The sequence below is a fragment of the Maylandia zebra genome, linkage group LG20 (assembly GCF_041146795.1).
Source record: "Maylandia zebra isolate NMK-2024a linkage group LG20, Mzebra_GT3a, whole genome shotgun sequence".
Classification (NCBI taxonomy): domain Eukaryota; kingdom Metazoa; phylum Chordata; class Actinopteri; order Cichliformes; family Cichlidae; genus Maylandia; species Maylandia zebra.
The window spans coordinates 30,318,568-30,334,023 of record NC_135186.1 but is presented as its reverse complement, the minus strand read 5'-3'; the positions used below and the strand labels follow the sequence as shown (position 1 = coordinate 30,334,023).

The 15,456-nt window shown below is 40.3% G+C and overlaps 1 protein-coding gene across 3 annotated transcripts in view; it reads right to left on the bottom strand.

Annotated features, from left to right (window-relative positions):
* plxna2 (plexin A2) overlaps positions 1–15,456 on the bottom strand; it is a 160,418-nt gene that overhangs the window by 118,958 nt on the left and 26,004 nt on the right. For all 3 annotated transcript variants that reach the window (XM_004560401.3, XM_004560399.3, XM_004560400.3), the window contains exon 3: positions 11,346–11,528. In XM_004560401.3, the coding sequence (XP_004560458.1) occupies positions 11,346–11,528 (183 nt within the window). The remainder of the gene's footprint in view (positions 1–11,345; positions 11,529–15,456) is intronic.

Here is a 15,456-nt window from a genome sequence, read left to right as displayed (position 1 = left end):
CAATCTGGACTTATTAGGGTGAAAACTCATGACACAAGTGTTTCTCGTTTCCTAATCAGTTAGAGGGCAACCCCCTCCTCTTTCCCCACTGTGTGTGTCTGCGTGTGTGTGTGTGTGTGTGTGTGTGTGTGTGTGTGTGTGTGTGTGTGCATTCGTTTTCATGTGATGAAACACTCTTGAAATAGAGTGAAACCAAGTGTCTTTGAATGTATGATCAAGGGAGTTTTCGCACACCTCCCACATACAAATAACTGCGTAAAACCTCTATGTGCACCTGACTAAATAATATTATCAACATGTGTACACCTTATAAAACACACAGTAAACAAACTTGGAACCACTTATGTTATGGCACGTATTAAAATTAAACAGTTTGTAGACTAAAAGGCACAATACCTCAGAGACGCAACATGCAAATGATGCTGACAAAATGCTTGCCCTACAACTCCCAAACATGACACAAACCGAACTGATTCATTGCCACAGCCAACTAATACAGCTCAAACGCACAAGCACACAAACACGAGACACACCACCTCTATCCACACACCCCACTGAGCAAACAGCTGCTTGTGGCAGCACCACACTGTGGCTACCAATTACACCAAAACAGAAATATTTAACTGCCCTTTTAAACAGAGTGAAAATTAGGAACGTCAGTAGTTTGAGGCTGTGTTGTGATTCCATCAAATTATCATGTCTGTGCCTCGACCAATAATCCAGTCTGACACAGTGGGCCCATGTCACCACACATTGGGATGCCTCACCCCTGGCTCCGACCCTGACCCTTTGCATTAGTCAAGTTACCAGAGGCCCAGATAATGTTTTCCCAACCGCTAACCATTAGTGTTTAATGAATAACAGCAGTAGCTGAGCTGACCTATGGCTGGCTGAAGCCTCTAGCTCCTGCTAAGTTCTTTGATATCGTGACCTTGTTCATGCTCTCTCAGTGGCCTGCCATGGGTTTTCTGGAAGTACAGGTGCTTTTCAAAAACCACATATATGCCCTCGTATTCAGTTTTGTCTGGGTCACAGTTATTATGTGCAGCTCTGCACCTTTTCTCCATTCCTTCCATTGTACAATGAACCTGTCAAGCAATCTAACCACAGACGCATTCTGACATTTCACACATTTCACATAGCTTAGAGTTTCTCTTCATTCTAAAGTACATTCTCAATTAATGTTTCTAGCATCTAATACTCTATATGATCTTTATGTGACTATAAAGCATTGTGCTCAAGTGGTCTGCTCTCTGAAATTAAAATATTAAAAGTGTTGTACATTGTACACTCATTAATATTTAGGGACATAAATTAGTAATTCATCTATGATTTTTGAGTGGAAAAATGTATGATATAATGGAGTAATATAAAAATAGATACATGGATAACAGGGTCTTTAAAACAGAAGAAAAAGACGTTTGAATGGACGCTCTGGTACAAAGTGTTACAAGCTATGCAGAAAGAAATGTCCGCTTGCATTAAGACTGTACTTTTCTTTGCTGGACAGCTGGACTATTAAGAGGGAGTCTCGGCTGACAGCTCTTTTTCATGACAGCATGAGGCCAAGATCTGACATACAGTTGTCAAGAAAAGAGATGCCCTGTGTGAGTGCGTGTATAGGTGTGAGTGTGTGTCTCAGAAGTGATGAGCAGGCTGAGTGAGCGGAGATTACCAGTGGCTTGAAATATTATCACATGCTATTAGTACTGTATCACTGTTCATTAGGCTGATGGCTAGGTGCAGTTACTTGACAGCCTTGTTGTAAGGAAGAGAGATGAAAAGTGTGAGGGCAAGAGTGAGTAAAGACAGAGAACTCTGGGAGTTACACCGTGCACAGAAAATAAAATGTAAAAAGGAAATCATTGCGAAAGGAAAATAAGGGTGAACGATAAGGGTCTGCTTGCCTCAATCCTTCACTGTCAGACATTTAACCAAGAGGCAAAACCTCAATGGGAAACCGGACAGCTGTGGTATTTAATGTCACAACAAGAAAGAATGAGGCACATTACTACAATCCCCAATTTTTATTGTCATAACATCCATAATGTATGATAAGCAGATGACTATTCAATGACTAAAAGCATGTATCAAAGAAATGATTTGTGTAGCGCCCATTAAAGCTTCCTGTAAACATTGTGTGATCACAGAAATGCATTAAACAATGCTGTCACCAGGACAAGCCTAACTCTAAAGGAACTGATAGCTGCTGCTGTCTTGTATGAAGTAGAAGCAGTAAAGCTGTCTCACTATCAGACAGAAACATTAGTAGCTGTCACACTCAGTTTGTCTCAGCATAGACAACGGTTTAGTATATCATCAAAGCCCAAACAATTCTCATTTATAAGATCTATTGGCACTATAAGCTTATTGAAATGGAAGTACACATTTGCAAAATAGATGAGAGGAATGTTGTTTTCATTGCTTGTGTAATCTGGAATGATTATGCATGATATCAAACACATAAACAAGGCATGGCTTTCTTTTCTTTTTTTAATTTTCTAACTGCTTCTAATGAGGACGATCATTAAGATGCATGTAAAATATGGAAAATTCACCACGAACTTCAAAAAGATTCCCTCTATAGTGGGTCACTGCTGGAGTTTCTGTTCAAGTTTACAAAGTACAAGTTTGCTCTTATCCCCCTCTGTCCTTCCTATTCCTCCTTTTATCTAATTTTGGACCACTCTAAGAGCCAGCAGTAATGAATTGGCTAATCACAGTTATCTGGCCCATTCAAGTGCTTTGTAAAGCAAATCAATAAAGCCTGGCACTGAGCCAGTCATCCACTTTGACAGATGTTGCTTGCTAATCTATTTTCTCTATTTTTTTTCGCCATTCTGTCCTAAAGATGTTTACTCTTTAGCTAGCCGTCCTTTTCTGCCTGTCTATTTCAGCAAGGTCAGTGGAGAAAATGAAGAAGAAAACAGAACTGTGTTCCATTTCACACTTGCTGCAGAAGGGACACAAGTCAAGTGCTGAATACTTAAAGTTCATTCAGCTGAGAGAAATTTTTCCTCTTTGATTGGTGGATTGGAAGACATTTCATCTCAGAAATTCATACCTCAGGCAAAAAGAAAATAAATAAATAAGGCTTACACCCATACTATACCATTTCCAGAGTAACAGATCAATAGCAAAAACTGATAACTATTTCTATGAATTTCAAATGTTCTCCCTGTGGTGCCTACACTAGCAGCAGACTAAACAGCTAAAACTGATAGGCTGGGATAAGCTGCCTCCCAACGCGCCCTCATGTTCTGAACATACAGTATTTTTGTGCGTTTTATATTACAAATTCAATTGGCTGGAAATTTTGGAAAATACAATATTCATTAGAAATGAAGAGAACATTCAGCTTTTTCCCAACTTGTTTACCTTTCTGTGTATCCTGGAAGACACGGATCTGCGTTTGATGTGGCTTCTTAATCCTAACACCACAATGGCTTCACACATTAATAAAAGTCACACAAAGCAATGACACAGACTTCACTTACAGCTCTCCATGCAAACAAAAGTTTAAAAGTGAGAGTTTTTAAACATAACAAAAAGTTCAAGCTACATAACTCCGCCATTAACACAATTTGAAGCCTAATCAATAGGAAAACATGCTGAAGAAGCTAGATTACTGCAAGGCTTTTTCTTTAGACAATCTCCAGTGAAAAGTGGCTCTAATCAACAATGGGTTAATTAATTTCACTTGTGAAGTTAGTCCAATTATGGGACACACTCTACAGGGAATATTTGTCTCCTAAATAATAGTAATAAAATGCATTGCTAATGAAAGGTCTCACAAAAAAAAGTTCTGTTCAGACAAAGGTAAATGAATAAATAAGTAGTGCACAACACATTTAGGGACATGTGTGAATCAGACTTTGTCTCTTTCGGGATTCGGATGACATTTTGGCATAGGTGAATGAATACCTTTAGGCTAAATAAAGCCTACATGTATAAAATTCATCTGTTGTAAAATGTATGCACTGCATGAGTATTTGTCTCCTGTTGTTAGATAATGAAAAACACTTCCTTCGAAACACTGGCAGAGAAAAGAGCAGGCAATTAGAGGAAGTGAAAGGAGAGGGAGACACATGGAAGGAGAGAAAGCAACATAGAGCTGTTTGAATGTGATTAATGAGATCACTGCAGGGTAGGCTGTGTCATTGTAAAAGTCTGAGCAGCAAAAAGGAGGAAAAATAGAGTGGCAGAAAGAGTTAGAGACTGAGACAGAGAATGGGGTAGAAAGCGAGACATGAGAGGGAAGAGAAAAAAACTGAGCAGAAACCAAGCTGACTGACCTGGCTACATTTAACTCACTGCTATGAAAAGACAGGGGGAATGAGACGGAACGACTGACAGAAAGTGAGTAAATCAGGCAGACAAAGAAAAAAAGAGATATAAAGCTCAGATGAATGGAACAGCAGGGGCTCTTGGTCTTCTGCTGGCCTTTTAACAGTGAAGTGTTTAGGGAAGCCTCGACCAGGTCTGGCAGATAGAGAAGCTTGTGCTCTAAAGAGAGCCATGAAAGGCACAGCCTGCTCCTGCTGGCTGGGGATGCCGCTGGCCACCTCTTTATCTGGCTCAGGGTAACAGACTGGGCAGGAGCAAGTAGAGGCCAGGATCGAAAAGGTCACACAGGCATCCTGCCAGTCCAAAAATCCATAAACAAGCTGGGGTTGAGCTGGACTAGAGAGATGGTTGTGGTAATTAAACATTTATGGCAACCATCTTTACACCCAAAGATACAAAGCCTCTACACAAATATATCATTTAAAATAAACAGAATACAAAAAATATGATTCTTCCAGATTTAACATGCCAATGAAAGTAGTTTTATAGTCTCAATAACCACCCAACAGAGGACTTCTTCAGTCCTGGCTGAAGTTCCTTCCCCCCCATATCCTGCTGTTGATCAGACAGTTTAATTCCACAAGACAGAGCTTTACTGTACTTTTTTTCTTTTTTTTGAAATTGTAAAAAAAGATAGTCTCTCAGGTACCACACACAAAAGCTACACAAATTAAATTTGCCTCTGTTCGCAGTTTTGGATATTGTGTTGGTTTGATCCAGCCTCTCTGTGGATGTGCTGGAAATTGTGCTGGGAGGAAAAAAATTATTTGACCAGCAACAGTGATTTCTAGAGGGTATGCCAAGCGCTCAGCTGTTTCTAGTAGGGAAACTGAGGCTGTATTGATAGTGATCAAAAAGATTGCCAGCAATCAAGGAGAGAGAGACCCACAAAGATGGTTGTAATAGGTGCATAACACAGCTGTAATATCAGTTAAAGAATCGCTCATACATGCCACTTTTTATCTAAAATGTCAGTTGCTCCATAAATAGGTGTATTTCGTGTGATGTTTTTCCATTTAATTTTAACCACACAAGGCAAAACAAACAATAATTTAACAATGGAATGCAATTATTTGTTCAGTCTGGGATTAAGTAGAACACACTATTCAATCTAAGTGATGCAATTGTTATTATATAAAGCATTCAGTGAGAAATAGCAATTACTGACTATGATGACTGGAAATAAGTTCTACCTGGTGGCGATTGTGACAGTTCTTTTCACTTGTAATTGTATTTCTTTGTATTGTATTGTATTGTGAGGTTAATTTATGTTGTGTAGGGACTACAAAGATCTTTAATAAAGCCGTTAAAAATATTAATTTTCTGTGTTTTTAGGTTTTTGGAATTCGTTTTTGCAATTATGAACAACAACTGAACATTTTCCATAAAAAGAGGTTAGGTTTCATATTTCCACATAGTCACTCTGTGTTAGCGCGTTTTAAGGGATGCAGGTGACAGGATGGCTCACTTCTGTTTTCAAAATAATTTGTACCCCTGGGGGAACAGGATGGGCCTCCTTTCAGTTGTTGCCATGAGCTTCAGCTGTTGCTATGGACATCATCCTCAATGATATTTAGTGCTTCTCTCCCTCTTTTACTCTAGATGTTCATCTTTGTGTCTATTATTATTTCACCGACTCAGTTTTTCCACCTGTTCTACTTTCTTTCTCTCCTTCATTACTGCCCCAGTATCCTTGTGCATTACTATTTAGACAACATAGCCGGGCTACAGTGAAAACAAAAGTCAAGGGTTGGAAAGCAGTGAGTAAATTTGCTGAGCTAATCCATCAATTTCACATAAAAATCCATGCCAGGCAAAGCCAGGCCACACAAAGACAGGTGAGCAACCTCTTGGCTGACAGGCCAGACACCCAAGTTGCTCTGATCGTATTCTTTCTCAGAGCAACAAATCCAAGAAATAATTCACAGAGGTTCATTGCAAAATCACCCTCTCTGTTCGGGGTAACCACAGCATAGAAGGGCGAGAGTGGGGTTGGAGGGAGGATGGTCACTTGTCCACCAGGACCCTGTAGTAGCAGCTGCTTGCATTTACAAGCCTTTTAAGTCTGGAATACTTTATGCCCTGTGATCAGCTGTTCCCCTCAGTGACCCCCCCCCCCCCCCACCCAAACATCACTGTCTACACAACACACACAACCCTGCTGTTCTTCAGGCTACTGTGGGAGCCATGTGAGTAAGCTGCGCACACTCTGCTACGTTAACCAGATCTACAGGACATTTGTCCAGTTAAACACCTGAACCACCCTTTTAAGTTGCCTCTTTTAGCTACAAAACATATTATCCAAACCAATTACCCCATTATTCATCAGGGCATGACAGAAAAAAAAACAACAACAAACTTTTCCATTTTTGGTTTTTGTTCGCCTAATCCAAACCAAAACACTGAAGGGTAAACTACCCGACATTTACTAAGATAATTGCTGTTTGTAAAGTGTACAGTACAATAGCTATACAAATTATGCCAATCCTTCATGACTCAGTTACCTTTTCATAATGTAATCACAAAGCCTGTTTGGATCTTAATAGTTTTGCAGGATTTAGAATACATGGGAGCCTACCATTTGGGAATGTATCCCTATGGTCCCAGGTTCAACAACTCTGTTGAGCTTGTGAGAAAAACAGGGATAGAGGATGTTTCTTCTCATTGTCTGTGAACTGATTCCAATTAAGATGGGAATCGTGAATGCCCCTCTGCTGAACATGCTTTAACTTTCCCATTCATTTTTTGTTCTGGCTTCTTTCAACATCTAATTTTACATGTGCAGCAGTGCCCTCCATCCCCATCTATATCAAAGGCAATGCTTTCCGCAGCTCCTCTGCTCCACAATGCCATCGTTGATTCCCACCAATCCCAGTCCCCATATGGGATATGCCTCCTCCCCAGCAAAAAGTGAACCACACACAGTCAGTTTTAACTTGGATGATGCAATTCTTGGGTAATGTGTGTCCAATTGCATAGCAGATTGCCTATCTTTATAAAGTTCACCCACAGAGCCATCTTTGGTTTCTGCGTGATAACATAGATGATAGAGGCTGATGTGGATAATATGCAGTCTGGACACAATTACTTTACATCTTGCTCTAGAATTTAAATAATACATTAACTTAAGAGCAGGACTACCACCTCACTAGAAGATCTGTAATGATAGCTTTGACTGGGATAAATAATGTTTTTCCAATCGCTAAAACACATTCATAAGGGTTGGTGTACTGGGCGTCTTCTACAGCTTTCTGCTGAGGTGAACACCTACTGGCCTCCACCATCAATCACTGCCTTCAAGAACACCACCCAGAAGTCCACACCCAATTTATGGAAGTCTCACAACACATTCAACCACACAGCTTATGCATGTGTTAGTCTATGCTTGCAGTGAAATTCTCTAAGTTCATAAAGTATATGAGATGCCCATTTGTTCCCACATCTCTCAGCAAAATGCAATGACTTCACACTCTGTTAACATCACGACAGAATATTTTTTGCTGCAGCACTGTATGAGACTCCTGTGTAGTGTTATTGTTTCCTGCAGTGTTCCACACTATATATGCATTTTTCTTACTTTGGTGTCTGCTTACTCCCCCACCCTCTTAACCCCTCTTCCTCAATCAATCCCCTACAAAAGCCTGCCACAGGCAGCGATATCCACCAACATCATCCCTCATGCTTTGCCATGTTCCCGCAAAGCCAAGGAAACAGCAGCATATACGGGAGCTGATCTGCAGGGAAAGCAGGAGGGAAATGGAGGGAGGGAAGGAGGAGTGGGATTGAATGGGGAAGCATTGAGTGGAAGGATGGGGAGGGGGTATTCTTTGGGAAGGGAGCCAATCCAATTACAAGCAGTGGTGCAGCCCTGGTTTCTTTGGCGGCACAAAATTCACATTTCGACGGTCTCTTCCTCCCTCCCCTAGTACCTTCTTGCTTCTTCTTCTAAAGATGCCTATTCCTGCTACTCTGTTTCCTATTTTTTGCTCATCGTGGCTCACACTCACATCCTGTAATCGTGCATCCCTATGCACCACACCCCTCCCTTTCCCCATCTGTCTGTCTTTCTTGGATGCATGAAAGAGCTGGAGGTATAGCACTGTATCACCAGCAAAGCAACAAATCTTGTCACCCTAGCTGTGTCATGCTCAGATCTGCAGGAAGCCTCCAGCATCCTACTCCATGTAGGTGTCTCATGCAACTCTGTAGGAGCTTACCATCCCTCTGCAGAGGAAACTGTAGCTCATACTCTTTAGGTCACCCAATCCCTCTGCCCTCCCTGTGCCACGGCATGGCAGGGCAGGCTGGGAGAAGGGTGGGGTGGAGGGGATAGCCAGGGTGTTGAATAACATTCAGTGTAAACAATGCATACTTCGGACAGACTGATTATTCTTAATTACCAATTAGTCATTATACATGAAAACAGCTTTTTTTAAGCTGCTGCAAATTGCTACAGGGGAATCCCAATTCTCTGTCATTCTCCCAGCAGTCAGAGCTTGTACATTGTTGATCATTTGCGTTCATGCAAATCATCACGTTTCACTATCCAACAGCACATCTGCTTGCAAATTTCTGCACAGCAGAAGAGTGCATATATTCTCACGCGATCAAAAGCAAATTAGGTTCAATTAAAGTCCTCCAAACTTACTTTGACAGCAAGACCACACTAAAACACAACCTTTTATTTAGCAGTAAAAACCTGAGTTAACAACGCAAAATGCAATTTAAGTTTTGGGAATGTCACAGAAATATACAATTAATATTTCATTATGGCAGACATTTTGATTTCTACACTTAATATAATCTCGTGCTGAGTTCATTCACATTACTGAGAATATTTTAACAGAGTTAAACTTTTTCCACTATTTTCTCACTTCAGCCACCTCATAGTAAGAAGATTATTATAATCATAAATATTAAGACAACACATCATTTGAACTTTCTAATGTGCTCTGTTAGTGAAACCATATTCTGTGTGTCATGGGATCATTCTCTGTGGGTGACTGCTTGCTTTTTTTATATTCTGACCACTGGACCGTGGTACCTTTTGTCTAGGTGCGCTTCTCATATCCTGATTAATTCCTGCCCCACCTTAGCGTTACTGTGGTTACAGTCACGCCTCTGTATGTAGTCACACAGATGCACAGAAGGCTATTTTGCATGGATTTTGAAACAGACTAAGGACATAGCAGAGGGAAATGGGTGATTGCGAGCGGCAGGTACAGACAAGAGTGTGGAAAGAAACAGGCAAACACACACCATATGCAAGCAACAGAGTGAGGAAAACACTCCTCTGTTGGAAATAATTGAAACAGATGAAAAGGTTAAAAAAAAGTTGACATTATTTAAAGCTCAAACTGGTGGTTAAGTCAAATTAATATTCTCTACACAACAGCCTGATTAGTAAATTGATTTAATAATGGAAAAATGAAGACCAAAATAACCCACGACACTGACATTTATGTTCCACTCCTGACATTTGTGATCTCGGAATGACACTGAGACAGTCAGCCCAATGAGAGAAGCAAGGTCAATAAATCTATCAATATCCTTCAACTAGCTGTCTAATTGCAGTCTGGACACGAGACAAAGGACAACTATGATAGGCCTACCCGAAAACTCAAATTTCAACCAAAGCCATGCATACATATAGTAGGCTATATCACACAATATTACCAGACAGGTAACTACATTTTGGCGCCTGAGAATGGGGGACTGTGTATAGCAACACTTACAATTGTTTAGTGGTTAGTAGTACACTATTTATGTTTAAGTTAAAGCTGAGAGTCTGTATATTAAACCTATATGCATTACATTGGTGTAACATATACTTTTTATAAAAATATATATAGCTAATCAGCTGTTTGGGGGAATGTCAGTGTCACACAACAGTGCAAGAGCTGTTTGAAAACAATCAATAAATCATAGATGTGTCTGACTGACAATCAAACCCAGAGCGGCACTTAACAGCACTTCTCCTCTGCACTATTTATTCCAGCTAGTCAAAAGTTTAATCTCATGCCTGATTTAGACTTCTGAGCCGGTAATGTAACCTACATAAGTGGCCAACATCATTGCTGACATTTATACTAATGCATGTGACATTACACGTTAATTACCACGCAGTTGTCTCCCAGTGTTTTACATGTGGTGCCAACCAGCAGAAACAATTAAAATTTCTTTCTTCTGTTCCTGAATGTTTTTCACTTCTTTGCACATTCTCTCATGTCCATTCCAATAGTTTCCCCCATCCTCCTCTAGGAATTTGCCAACATGTGTAAATCCTTTTATTGATGCTATGATTATTATTTCTTATATTGAGATCATGATTCTTATTCTCTCACTGAAAATTCAACAACTGCAGCGAATAGTTATGAGTTGCATTGATGAGACTTGTAGACACATTTCTATGGAGATGCACCGTAAGTTACAATGTAAGGTCTCAGAGGGATTTGCCATTACGGTGTAGCTGTGGTGTAGATTTCCCAGTGAAATATAAATCCACAGTAATACCATGTTTCTTGTAGCTAGGGTGTGAAATCTATTATTATTAACTGGCCAGGAGCCCTTAACCCTCTGTAGCCTTTGTATTCTCTCACCAAGACTAGGAATTTCAGTGCATGGGCTGGCTCTTTCCCTTGGCTCTCAGTGGGCCAAAGCAGAAAGGTGCCTATTAAAATTAATGGTTCAGTGCAGGATACTTAACAGTGCAACACTAGAGCTCATTTAACAAGGAACTGGTAATGACCACTACAGTGAGCTAGCTGTTGCCATTACACCTCCCTGACACTTTGACAGCTGGGATTAAATATTAAGCAGCTATGTTTCCTTGTGACCAACATCCATCTACACAGAAATAGGACCACTTCACAGTGTCAGTCCCCTCTGGACTATTGAGCAGTATAACTCCCTATGTATCACAGTAATAACACAAGCAGAGAACTTATACATGAGACCTTTAACTGCTGGATGAGAAGAGGAAGGGAGTTGGTACTCACCTTCTTCAGGCGTCCACTCTTGGTACCCACAAAAGCTACACAGTAGCCATTGTAGACATAAGAGGTCACAGAAGTCATACGGTCCCGAGTCTCAGTGTAGAGAGTGTGGCCAGTCACTAGTTGAGAGCCGCCAAGTGGCTGGTTGATGTCCAGACCACAGAAGGAGTCATCAATGGGCACGGGCTAAAGACAGAAGAAAAAAAGGTTATGAATTACAAATTAATAACAAGAATGTTTAAAAAATGGTGATCATGATTATCAGGGTAATATGTGACATTAAGCAAAGAATTCCTTAAAATTAAACATACTGTAAGTGCCTTGAGGCAACTATTGTTGTGATTTGGCCCTATATAAATAAAATGTAATTAAAGTGAATTGAATTGTAGGAATAGGAAGTGAAAAAAAAATACACCAGAGAAAGACAGACTTACAGGATGAGGCAACAGCAGTAAAGAGAGGCTGAGATACAGAGCATTATAAAACAAGACAGCTCAGTAAGGACCAAAGATGAAGGTGACAGACTGAAACACGAGGGTGATGGCCAAAGTTGTGGAAATAGTGGCAGTGTTAGAGAGTGTTTGAGATGGGCAGATGAGAGAGGTGAGCCTGAGGGAAAGAGGAAGGTCAGAGTGAGGAGGAATTGCTCACGTGAGTCTCTTAGCCAGACAAACGTTTTTCTTTCGGGCACACCAGAAAGAATATGTATCAGCTCCACCCGACTGAGCTCCACCTTGCTCTCACTGTGGCTCATTACCCTGGCCTATCACAACATCACAGCAGAAATACACATATTGCACGATAACAGTGGGCATTAGCGAGCACAATGCGTGATAACTATGCAACATAGAAATGTGCATGTAACCAAAGAAGCACTAATAACATTTACTTATTCACTAGAAAACAACTGCTATAGTGAATTCTCAGTGAATTTAAATTCAGCTCTTAAGGAAAATTTGGGCCTTAAGACAGCTGCTTAGAATGAAAACTTCTTGTTCTTTCAAGATATGAAAATACAGGCAATGAGGAGGAGGTGAATAAGAAGTAAGACAGTGATCTGTCTGGTGTTGAATCAGGTCAGCTGACAGTCACCAAGTATCATTGGCCTCAATGTGCCATGCAGGCTAAAGTGAAATGGCCAGGCAAGCATTACATGTGTATATCCCATAGTCCCTTGCTCACAAACTCTATCTTATTCAAATTCTAAATATATATCCCCTTTTTACAACCCCTACTCATTAGTTTTCTTACTCTCACATTTCTCATCCGTCTCCTTTCTATCCCTGCTTCTGTCTTTTTCACTGTCAGAATGGTCTAAGCAGACTGTGTTGAGAATGTGTGGAAGGCAGCTCTGTCTCTCACACAGTGGCTGTACAACCTTTCTACATATATTTTCATGAACAGAGCAATAACGCTGAAGGGGAATAATCGCCTCCGCTTGTATCCTCACGCCCCTCACTTTGTGGCATTTCCTTTTATTCCCTTTGCCCAAAATAGCACAGAGTGCTATGGAGTACTACTGCGGTATTTAAAAAGAAAAAAAACAATCTGGTGAGTTAACATTTTCATGTCTCATGTGGTGATAACATCAAATGTACTGTATGCAATTGTTCTAGGCTTCTCTTAAACACAAGTTGATGACACAGACGGTATGAATCAGATGGGAAAGCTAGCAGCTATCTTGAGGAACAGCCGTGAGTTCCAGGCATCGGCTTATCAATATATACTCCCTGAAAATCATGCAGCTATTCCACATATGGTCTGTTGGGCTCCTAACCATTTGGTTCTGATTATATCTAGATTGTTCAGATGATGTATGCTTAGTAGACTTGGCAGACAGCTCAAATCCCCCTGGAGTCCATGTGGTTGAGCTTTCTTGTTCACCTTCTTGCAGATTTTTTTGTTTCATTGTGTTTTTACTGCTGACTTACAACAAATCTCACGAGTAGTGCAGAAATGTAGTTTTCTATACCACTGTTTCAAGAGACAAATTATATGAGACCTAAATTAAACATATGCGATTAATCCTTATTGAACATCTCACAACATGAAATCATATTAATTTTCTGCTGAGAAAATAGCTGCTACCCTGTTTAGATGTGACAGGATATGTGCTCTCAGAGATTTTTCCTCTCAGAGTATATCAAATTTATCAACTCCAGTCCCACTTCGCTTTCACAAGTGGTTAATTAGTTCTAAGGGCATGAGCAAAAAAAGCAAGACTGGAGGATAGTGTGACACATGGACACACAAACACACACACACACAGTGTGATACAGAAAGAATCCCATCATGGCTCTACTCCATGGGATTGACTACAGAGATGGTGTGAATCTCCAGATGGCAGAAGGCTGGATGGCTGGGTGATAAATCTTTGATTGGCTGCTGTATCTGAATCCCCTGGCTCAGCCTCAGTTCCATTCCCAGCCTCAGCCTTGGCCTGCATGTAACTGAACACAGTAAAATGTCTGCAAGAATGAGAGCTGGGGGTATAATTAAAGTTCTCTGCTTTGAGCTCGCTGGCTACCTGCTGTTTACAACAGACCAGACGAGAGGTACTGAAGCTGCATGTGTAATTTACTCAGAAACCAAGAAAGGTACAGTTAACAGTTAGCTAAAATACACTTGGGTTGGTCTAACCTTGAAGAACCTCACATTGTGATGGATGTCAAACACTAAAAAATACCACACAGAGTCACATAGGAACATACTTAAGAAAAAAAAAAAAAGAAAGATGTGAAGCATACAGTATGTGTACTTGAAAGTAGTCACACTACTTAAGTTGAGGATTTAACATCAAGCACACAATGTCAGCATGTTTGACATATCTGGGTGTTAAATGTATTTGGGACAGGTTATATGAGTTCCACATGCACTGACATCTGTCTTTATAATCCATATTGTACTATGGATTTAGTAGCCAGTCTTGGTCTTAAGGACTGCGTTTTATATGTGACTGCGGCTAAATATACAATGCTTGGTGCAGTGTAATGCATTACTGGAAATAAATGCCTAAAGAATGAAGTGGGGGTGCAGCTTTGCAGATAAAAACTAGCAACTATAAACATGCACATACATGATTGGGCAATCTTCTGGGAAACTAGAAAAATATTCCAAATGGAGCTCCAACAGTTTAAAAGGCTCCCAGTGTCATCAGTTTATACCACTATTTCCCCTTCTTCTGCCAACTCTGCATCTTACAACATCTTATTCCGCCTTCTCAGCAGAGCTAATAAAGTCCAACAGCTAGTTTGAGATAATGTCTCCCTCCTCCTGACAGTCACCTCTGACATTGTGCTAATGGGGAATTTACTGATTTTAATAGCAGTGGTCAACTGAGTTCCCCGGGGGGGTTAGCAACAAAAGAAGCTGATCAGTGCGGTTCTCATCATAGTGAAGGATAGGGATATCATTAAACCCCACACTTCACATACTGCTTGTACACCCAGTATTAAAAGTGTCTCCTATGCACACACAGATATACAGCACACATGCACACTTAGCCAGTCATTAATTCTTAATATTCTTAAAGTCCTATTTGCAATTAAAGAATGAAAGCACAGAGGACTGTGGCCTCCTGGGAACGAGCGAAACCTTAATTGTACGTGACAACATGTAACGGATACATGGCCTTGTATTATAGCATAATTGGGGATTTCAGAAGGAATAGTCTGCTGTGTGATCTACATTATGCCAACATCAGAAGCAGAGTAACTTGAGCGACACCCCCCACCACACACACACACACTTTATTTTTCTAGAAGGGGAGTGTGTTTACTTGTGTTGTGCTCGAGGAGAATGTTATCACTTTGATGGTTGCCAAGAAAAATAAATCCTCTCTAATTTATGAATATCTCTTATTGAAATGTACTTGAAAGTGGATATTTTCTGATATCAAAGCTACAAAACAATTTGAAATAATTGAGTGCAGTAGAAGAGTCATTTGTAAAATAGTATGCAATACTAGGCATTCAAAAGCATTTCTGGGTGATTGCCTTTAAAAATATATATATAAATAAATAAACCAGCATACGCTTGCACAACTTGCTGTGTTTTTCTGGTTCACTGAGAGGACTTAGTAATTCCCTTCACGGTTTACCAGCATATTTCAGAA